The 9291-nt window shown below is 43.9% G+C and overlaps 1 protein-coding gene across 1 annotated transcript; it reads right to left on the bottom strand.

Moving 5' to 3' along the window:
- Positions 1-2901: 2901 nt before the first annotated feature.
- On the bottom strand, positions 2902-6144 carry LOC138300633 (transcription factor HES-5-like). Its single transcript, XM_069240245.1, has 3 exons — positions 6029-6144; positions 5567-5747; positions 2902-5277 (listed from the first exon to the last, which is right to left on the bottom strand). Exons 1-3 carry the CDS (start codon positions 6089-6091, stop codon positions 5057-5059), a joined length of 465 nt encoding a protein of 154 aa, XP_069096346.1. The 5' UTR covers positions 6092-6144; the 3' UTR covers positions 2902-5056.
- Positions 6145-9291: the final 3147 nt, after the last annotated feature.

Below are 9291 nucleotides of genomic sequence, written 5' to 3'. Positions count from 1 at the left end.
ATGTAGCATGTATCACTGGGTCTGGCCCTGATTTGAGATCCAGCTCTATAATAACTGCTGGATTCCCCTCATTTCCTGTACTAATTGTCCCAGGAATTCATGGCTCATAACCTCAACCCAGGTGACATCAGAATTATTGATGAAGTGTTATAATAACTGCATGATTAATTTAACAATACAAAACAGGCAAATGTCTGTTTTACATATCACCTTTATTAGGGTACAGACATGTTCTTTGAAAGTGGTGGAATGTAATACTTACCCTGAATTGTAGTGAATGAGGGAATCAAGTGAGTCAAAACTCTTCTAGAGGGTTTTGTGGTGCTGTGATATATCCCACGAGAATATTTTGAATAAAATGGGGTGATAGTACATTTTGAAGCACAATTTCCACATCAATCTGCTAAAAAGCCATTGGCAATAAAAAGGGAAGTCATTAAATATTAAATATTTCATGATGAGCCTATCCACGAACTGTCCCCACTTTTTTCACAATACATGTGTTATATGAGCTCTCCCAAATATCAAGAATAACCTCCATTGAACCAGGGCCAACATTTTGACACATGTGTCGCTCATATGCTGTGGGTTCCCTTTATGTCAAAAATGACATACAACAAGCCAGTGTAAGAATGTTGCCATTATTGCTGTCCATATACCATCAGTGACCCTTGAGTCAAGGTGTACCTCTGGTATGTCAAAGTCAGCATTTTGTCATATTTGTCCTCTCTCATATGCCACGGTTATTATCCTTTATGACAACAATTACCGCAAACATGCTGCCAATATTTTACTATGGGCGCCCACTAGGTCAATAATTTTCTTAACTAAGCCAGCACCAGCATTTTTCCATGTGTCCACCAATGCAAAATATAACCTTTTGTATGCTAGTATCAGAATTATTCCATATGAGACCATTATGCCATGAATTAACTCCAGTATGCCAGTACCAGTATCGTCTCATATGCCTGCCATGCTAATAAGTGCCTCCTGTATGACACAGTAGTATTTTGTCAGTGGTGCCTCCATAAACCAAGGATTAGCTTCAGAATGCCAGGGCCAGCAGCAGACCACCATATTCTTACTTACGTTCACTAACATTCACACTTAGTCATTCATGATCATATGCACTCATTCAGCCCCACTCACACTTTTGCAATCACTCTTACTCATTCTCTCATACTTACTCTCCCTCACTCATATATTCTCGCTCACTTGCATTCATTCTTACTCTCAACCATTCATTTTAACTTACTCTCACTTATTCTCACTTGCTCTGGCTCATTCATTCACACTCACTCAGTCACACTCACATTGTTAATTTCACTCACTCAGACCCACTTACCCGTGTGTACCCTCGCTCGCATATTCACTCATTCATATCGGCTCCCTCATACTATCTCACAGTTACACGTATTGATTGTCACTCACTGCCAGTCTCACCCACTGATACACTCCCTCACAATTATTTGTATTCATTCTCACTCAACCACTCTCCCTCACTTTCAGTCAATCTTGCTCTCATTCGTTCTCACTCACTCATGCTCCTTACTGGCACTCAAACTCATTCTCACCAGTACCAGTCACCTACTCTCACTCACTTTTACTCACAAACACATACAGAAACACACTCACGCACATGCATGCGATCTCTCTGTCACGCTGTCTTACACAAGCTGACTCTCACCAGCAAGCACACATAAAACATGCATTTAAAGCGTTTACCTTCCTCAGCTGCCAGTGACGTCTTGTTGCATCTCCCGCTGATGCGTTTTTATGACACTAATAGTGAAAAATAGGTTATTATTCAAAATTATTGTAACGTTCTCATATTTCTTCTTTCCAGTACATCAAAGAGCCTGTGGCAGTGGGTCAGTCCACCTCAGCCACTTTCTAACTTCACTTCGAGTGGTGCATTCTGTTCTTTTACACGCATATCTACACACAAAGTAAGTCCCTTCACTGCCTGGCACTATGACCATAAAAGCTTTTTTAGACTGAAGACACTTTTGGTCTGGGAAACTGTTTATTTTATTATTTCGGTGCAGCCCTGCAGATCCCCTAACATTAACTTTTTACAAAAACCATGACAAAAAACAAGGATTGGCAAGGCTAAACTGTTAACATCCTGCACCAGCCCTATTGGGTGTGTCAATGCTTGTTCTATTAGTGAGTGAGATTGCATGACTTGTGCATTAAACAGTTACTACTAGTGTCATTTTGTCTCTGGTGGTTAAGGTCAGTTTGTTGTTGCATGAACTGTGACAGCGTGAGAGTATTTCATATTAAATAGTAGCGTGGGGGAACTTCACATGTGAGGTTCACACGAGTAACCTCATGAAGTATGATACACAACATGTAAATATGTGAATGGATTCCAAAGTTGGTTGTATTTCACAGTGGTATGTTTTCATGTGAATATCCTATTTAATAAATATGACAAAAATAATGTTTTTTGTAAAATGTAGGTTTTGTGTACCTATTCCTGGATGGCTGAGTCACTATATTGTTATGGTCCACTGCCTATGACAAACTCATCATGCTCAATATATCATGTATGGCTCATACTTCTGACAGCTCTGGCCAACCTCGCTGTCCCTCCTCCTCCGTTGTCAGAATGTAATGGTGTTTCAAAGTTTGAAAGCTGAGGGTCAGAAAGGTGTGATACCTCAGATTTTGTGAAACACGCAAACACGCTTTCATTTTATATATATGTTATTCTCTGCAATAATGCAATTGGCAAAACATTTGAAAGTTGTGTCAGGTGCGCTGTTTCAGTTCGTTCGAATTGTGGCTAAGAGAAATGGTTGACAATGTCTCCACCCATTGAAGTCCACGCGGGAAACATATTCCTTCAGGGCAACATTCGGGCATTTAAAAGAAAACACAAAGAACAGAGAGTGTGGCTTAATTTCATTTATTGACATCTGCATTTTTATTTGAACAAGTAGACAGGTGAATAGATTGCACAACGTTCCTTCATAAAGCAGGAACAGTGAAGAATCATGTGACAAATAATGTTACAGAAATGTCACAACTGGTACTAGAGAATAAACACAGGACATTCTTACTTTTGACATAGTGAGTATCTTAATCACAGTTTTTCACTCTATAACTGAAGGAATTATCACTGACAACCGCAGCCCTACAAATATTGTAGACGACCCGGAAGTAGAACACTCAGTCACTGAGACACAAATCTGTGGCAGGGAGTTCACCACACTGAACTTCTTTATAAAAGAAAACCCAAGACTACTTTGAAAACAAAGTGTTGCCACTAGTGAAAACTGTTACTCCTTTTCATTCACCAACAATGAACAATACACTTTGGAGGATACAGAATTAATGTGCACATTGTCACATACACTTTTCAGAGATAATACACAAATCTCCAAAAGAACAGAAACACACTTTGCCTTCACAGAAGGCAGGGGATTTAATGTATGAATTTCTATCTTAAAATAAAGATATACCATCACTGATAGATAAAATGCAATTAACATGCCTTTTGAGGAATGTCTAAAATACATCGCATTCAATTTTCTGAGACAATTCAGATATTTCTGATAGTACAGAAACACACTTTGCCTACCCAGAAGGTAATACACATGTATGATACATTTCCAATAGAAAATAGTACTTATCGATATTGATGCAAAAGAGGCCAGGGGGCTGTCAACCCTCACTTTAAGTAATAAGTGCTGATTATGTAATTTGTAACTTTTTTGAAACACAGAAGGTAAACATATACTGAACGTGCACAAGGGATAATCCAAAACCCTCATATTACAGGCGCATCTGTTATTCTTGCAGGTGCTTTCATCTGCAGAACCACACAGTGCGTGATGTCCATCTCTTCAGGATGTTAACCTTTTTCCATCAATCAACTTCATAGACTAAAGTATAATTGGTAATCCCAGAGAACCACTAGAACTCGGGACTGAGAATAATATATTCTAAAATATGCACCAACATTTTCAAATGAAGTCCTATTCTAAAGGGGGAGCTCTACATATCATCTGCATTTATTTGCAAAGAAACAGTTAAAAACATTCCGAAATAAAAGGTACTTCCAATGAATGATTTCAGTCTATTCTCTTCATAAATGTATCATATTATAAATGATTACACGTGCTGCCATTATTCGGTAAATTTATGTTCATACATTATATACTGTGTACCCTCCAGAGTATTCAGCCAACATTTATCCTAAACGGATATAATATTCACACTGACCCTCCTGAGTGTGGATTTAACATCCAAACACTGTCCATCCGACACGGATATAATATTTACACATTGTTCATCCTTTACGGATTTAATAGCTATACTGCCCATCCTGTGGGGATATAATATTCATACACTCTCAATCCCAAGAGGATATAATATTCACACTGACCCTCCTGAGAGTGTATTTAACTTTAACATCCAAACACTGTCCATCCTACACGGATATACTATTTACACATCGTCCATCCTATAAGGATGTATTAGCTTCACTGACCATCCTGTGGGGATGCAATAATTATATACTATCTATCCTAAGAGGTCATAATATTCGCACTGTGCATTTTAAGATGATACAATATTAACACTGTGCATGCTGAGTGTGGACTTAACATTCAAACACTGTCCATCCTACATGGATATCTCATGTACTCACTGCCCATCCTATGCGAATGCAATAGCCATAGTGCCCACCCTGAGTGGATATAAAATTCTCACACTGGTCTTTTAATGAGGATAGAGTGTTCCCACAATCGTCTTTCTATGTGGATATACTGTTCACACACTGGACGTCCTGTAAGGATTCAACAAATACCACCTCTTCTGTGAGCATATAATATTCACTTTGTCCATCCTGTGAGGATATAACATCACTCACTGTCCGTCCTATGAGGATATACACTCACTCTTCACTCCACTCCTTGAAGTGCAGTAAACTCCCCCCTACACGGCAGGGCCGGCTCCAGACACCAGAATGAATATTCTCCCCTCAGAGAGGACCGAGGCCTCTAAAGAAGTCCGAAGAAAAGCCCAGGCCGCAGTCCACGCATTACCAGGGTCTCCACAGGGCTCTGGGGCTGTCCTGTGCGGGCTCTTTAGTGCTGCAGGGACAGGACGGAGGCCGAGAAGGACACACAGCCTCTGCTGCAGCCGAAGGTCTATGGAGGGCCCGCAGCAGCTTCATCCGGGTCTCTGTGGGGGCTCCGTGGAGGGAGAGGAAGTGCAGAGAGTCCTGGAGGCACCTGGAGTAACCTTCGCTGGAGGCCACGGCTGCAGGGAGAGAGGAGGGGTTAATGCTTGTACATTTTTACATATGAACTCATAAAATGGCAATGGAAAGGGAAGGGTGGAAGTACATACGTGAAAATGTGATGCCTGGTACTTTAAAATAGTCATTATAAGCCAATACCGAGTAACATCTCACCCACCCTAGATATTCTTGAAGACTACATCTTCAATGTTCCTCTGTCCATGATGTCCTAACCCTAAACATGACCCCAGTCCCCTAATCTCTTTGCTGCACCCACTTCACTTTAACCCTTTAGTTACTGCCTCTCACCTGGTGCCGGTGTCTGCAGCCGCCGGGCCAGGTATCTCACGGCCATTTCCAGGATATCCGCTTTCTCTGCTTTGGGCGGAAGTTCCTGTTCCTCAAACTCTCTCCGCAGTAACATCCTCAGCTGCTCAATGCTGCTGCTGATGCGATCTCTCCTCAGCTTCTCCACCACTGGCTTCCTCAGCTGCAGAGACAAAACGTGGATTTGTTATTGTATTGGAACAAACTTGTAAATATGTTTAACACTTGTTAGAAGGCAATAGCAGCGCTTATATTTATAATATTATGATACAATAGTTCAAATAAATTATGTTAATCTACAACTTTGAGAATGTCAAAAGATGAATAACCACATCTCATGCTGATGTACTATATGATGTGCATTTAGCACATTTAAACCTCATATTATTTCTACATAAAAAATATGAATATGTATAGCTTAAATATTATTTTCGAAATTCTTACCTTTCTGATATCTCTCCCCTCGCGCTCCTCTTCATATGCCCTCAAGGTGCTGGGAGGCGCCATCTTGCCCGGTCTGGGTGAAGAGCAGGGTCTCTGCAGTGAACCCACAGTGATCTGTATCTGAAGAGCTCGCGCCCTCTTGCCCTATTTATCCCCCTCCGCCTGCAGGGTCATGTGTGGGTCTGGGGCTGGAGAGAGGTTCCCACACTCAGCAGCCAATCAGAGAGCAGCAGGGACAATAGAAGTGTGGCACGGTAGAGGGAGGGAGGGGGGACATCTGGGACCCGACACAAAGGATCAGAGTGTGGGAAAGAGCTGCCCCATTAAAGTGATATGACCCAGGCATCTGCCAGAAGCCAAGCAGTGTCAATAACATTAAATACCAGTGGTTGTGGCGGCAGCGCTGAAAAGGCATGAATCAGCGGGCTCCTGACTCAACACGTGAAAGAGTATCATTTTTTTCTATTTATTGGCAGTATATTTCTATTCAGTTCTGTCGACGTGCACTATGAAAAGCGCGCACAGGGAATGCTTTCCTGTTCTGTAAAATATTTACCACCAGCCATTAGGAAAATTCACAGGAAATTTTGCTTTCAATAACTGAATTTTGAACCCAGCCAGGCGAGAAAATTCAATGATCAGAGTTTTGAGCGTGAGGCAAAATAAACAAGCGTCAGCTAATAAGGCGTGTAACACCCGCACTGCTCTAGCGCCTGCATGGAACTGTCCAGTGCTGAAAGCGCCCACACTGGCTGCAGCACTAGCTTCAGTAAGGCAGGTAAAGCACTGATGTGGTGTATTCTTCGTTGATGTAATGTAGCAGGTCCTTGTCTAGTCCATGACGGGTGCCTCTGAAATGAGAAAGCACCAGTGTCAGCCCCTCCAGTACAAGTAACTGTCCCAGTCCTCGGGCCTGACAGGACCCGCGCACTGAGGCCTCCCCGCTGCCTCGGGCTGCTCCCCAGATGGCGGCTGCAGATTACCCCGGGGGAGGGTCAGATTCCCTGGAGCCGGGGCCTCTGGTGTGACACACTTCTATTGTATCCTCTGAATGGGATGAATGGGCGACAGTGTGGGAACCGCTGAGAGTCTCCGGCCCCAGCCCAGCGTCATATCACAGTCCTTCTAGCAGACCCAGGGTCCAGGACAAAGGTGAGGGAGCGAGCGGTGGGGGCGGGGAATGGAAAGAGTATCCACGTCTGCCCGTCACATCTGCCTGCTGCTACAGGTGACTGCTGAGGGTGCGCGGGGGTGGGGTCATATGGAGGGGTACGACCAGAAGCACACAGAAGGGGTGGGTGGGGGCAGCGCCAAGACTCCCCTCAGGATTGTGGGCACAATATAGATGTTAACCAGTCATTCAACCTGTCTATTTCAGCAACAACGGTGTGTGTTGAGGCTACGGCAGAAAGGTGTGCTTCATAAATATCACACCTGTGTTTAACTGTGAGTTGGAGGGTCTGTGATACATTTAGAGGGACAGCCCCTGCACAGCTCGTCTTATAAGTGGTTGAATGAAGGGATCACTTGTACCCGACTCGTCCCCACCATTTATCACAACAGCATGTTTCACGAATACCGCTGTTTTATGTTTCCCATTCAAGGCAGTCTGTGCCCTTGTTTGGTTGCCTGACCCCGTGTTGTTTATGTTCTTTTCATTTGCATTTCCTTTTTGGGCAGTGGACCCTGTTTTCTCTGCTGTAGACAGTCCATAGGGAAGTCTTCTGCTGTGTCTCTCTCCGTTGCCTTAGCTTATTCTTTTTGCTGTCCTGCTTCCTGAAACTTGTTTTCTGTTTTTTTTTTCTTTCTCGTTAGTTAATAAATAAATATATTGCCTCGCTTGGTCGTAGATGTCCCACCGAGGGGCTTCTTCATTCAGTTCCTGAGTGTGGCGGTGCTTCTCGGCTCTGACCCTCGCCCTGCTTGATGTTGGGGAGGAGGTGCGGCCAGGTCTCCCCTTGCACCTTTCATGAGGGTGGTCTGGTCCACAGAGCTGTAGGGGTAGGATTGGTAGGTTTGATCTGGAGACGGATCAGTAACTGGGTTTAGGTACGTGTCATTATTAGAGCCGAGTACAGGACCCGGCAGGGCTCTAACAGCCGAAACAAGAGCCGAGTCGGTAAATCATGTCAGATGCACTCACACTTACTTTCTCGCAACCTCAATCTGTCTTCCACTTTATTCTCTCTCTAGCTGCCTCTCGCTGTCACTCTCTCTCTGTCTCTCTTTCTGCATCCAATTTTTTTTAACTCTTTGCTCTATCACTTTCTCCATCCGTCTCTACTTTTATGTCTGACCCTCGCACTGCTTGACGTTTGGACGAGGAGGTGTGGATATGTCTCCTCAGGCGCATTTTGTGTGTGTGGCCTGGTCCATAGAGCCGTGGGTTTTGGCTCGAAAGGTTTAATTTGTGAACGGGTCAGATAAAGAGTTTAGGTCATTATTAGAATCGAGCCAGGGGTCCCACTAGGCTCTCAAACCCAAAATACGAGCCGACCCGGCAAAAAATATCAGATTCATGAACAACCATTTTCTTTCTCCATTCAATATGTCTTCCAATTTCTTCTCTTTCTTGAGGTCTCTCACTGTCACTCTCCTGTCTCTCTTTCTGCATCCATTTTGGTTTTACTTTTTGCTCCCCCACATTCTCCATCCTTCTCTCATGTATTTCCTCTCACTTATTTTGCTCTCTCTACGTCCCGCTACCTCTTTCCTATCCTTTGCCCTCCCCAACACCCGGATTCTTCGTCTGTCTTTCTTGCTGCTACTTTCTCTCTCACTCATGCAGACTCTTATCTGCCCTCCGAGCACCAAGTCCTTCCTGGCTGCCTTCCCTGTATTTTCAATCGCGAAGAGCCAGTGCACCCATTGGGTGGGGCAGAGAATTGTATTGTATTGTAATAGTATTTATATAGCGCTTACTACCCCTGTCAAGGCGTCGAAACGCTTTTCGGCAAGTAGCACGCTACTCCGGAACCCACCAAGAATTAGTATGACTCGGTAGTCCGCAAAGGGAGGCTAGACAGGAGCCGCAGCTTCTCGGCTCGGCTCGCTTTTAGCTCGAGGTTCCGTAAGGGCCTCAGACCGAGCCAGAGCCTACCTGTCTCAAGCCAGGATCGAGTGTTCAGTGGCTCCAGGAATTATAAATAACCGCACACACATTGCTGCTCCGTAGCAGAGTGCCATTTTCAAGGTTCTGGTACAAACCGCGTCCACCATCTTGAAGTCTGTGGATAAACAGCCCCAGTGAACTGGTACAGGAA

The sequence above is a fragment of the Pleurodeles waltl genome, chromosome 6 (genome assembly GCF_031143425.1).
Source record: "Pleurodeles waltl isolate 20211129_DDA chromosome 6, aPleWal1.hap1.20221129, whole genome shotgun sequence".
In the NCBI taxonomy this organism is placed as follows: Eukaryota; Metazoa; Chordata; class Amphibia; order Caudata; family Salamandridae; genus Pleurodeles; species Pleurodeles waltl.
Note: the sequence above shows the minus strand (reverse complement) of the source record. Positions and strands in the feature narration are given on the sequence as shown.

Coding starts and splice junctions, on each gene's coding strand:
- LOC138300633 (XM_069240245.1), bottom strand. CDS start 6,091: ATGGCGCCTCCCAGCACCTTGAGGGCATATGAAGAGGAGCGCGAGGGG. Junction 5,748..6,028: donor AGGGGAGAGATATCAGAAAG/GTAAGAATTTCG, acceptor TTGTCTCTGCAG/CTGAGGAAGCCAGTGGTGGA. Junction 5,278..5,566: donor GCTGCAGACACCGGCACCAG/GTGAGAGGCAGT, acceptor CTCTCCCTGCAG/CCGTGGCCTCCAGCGAAGGT.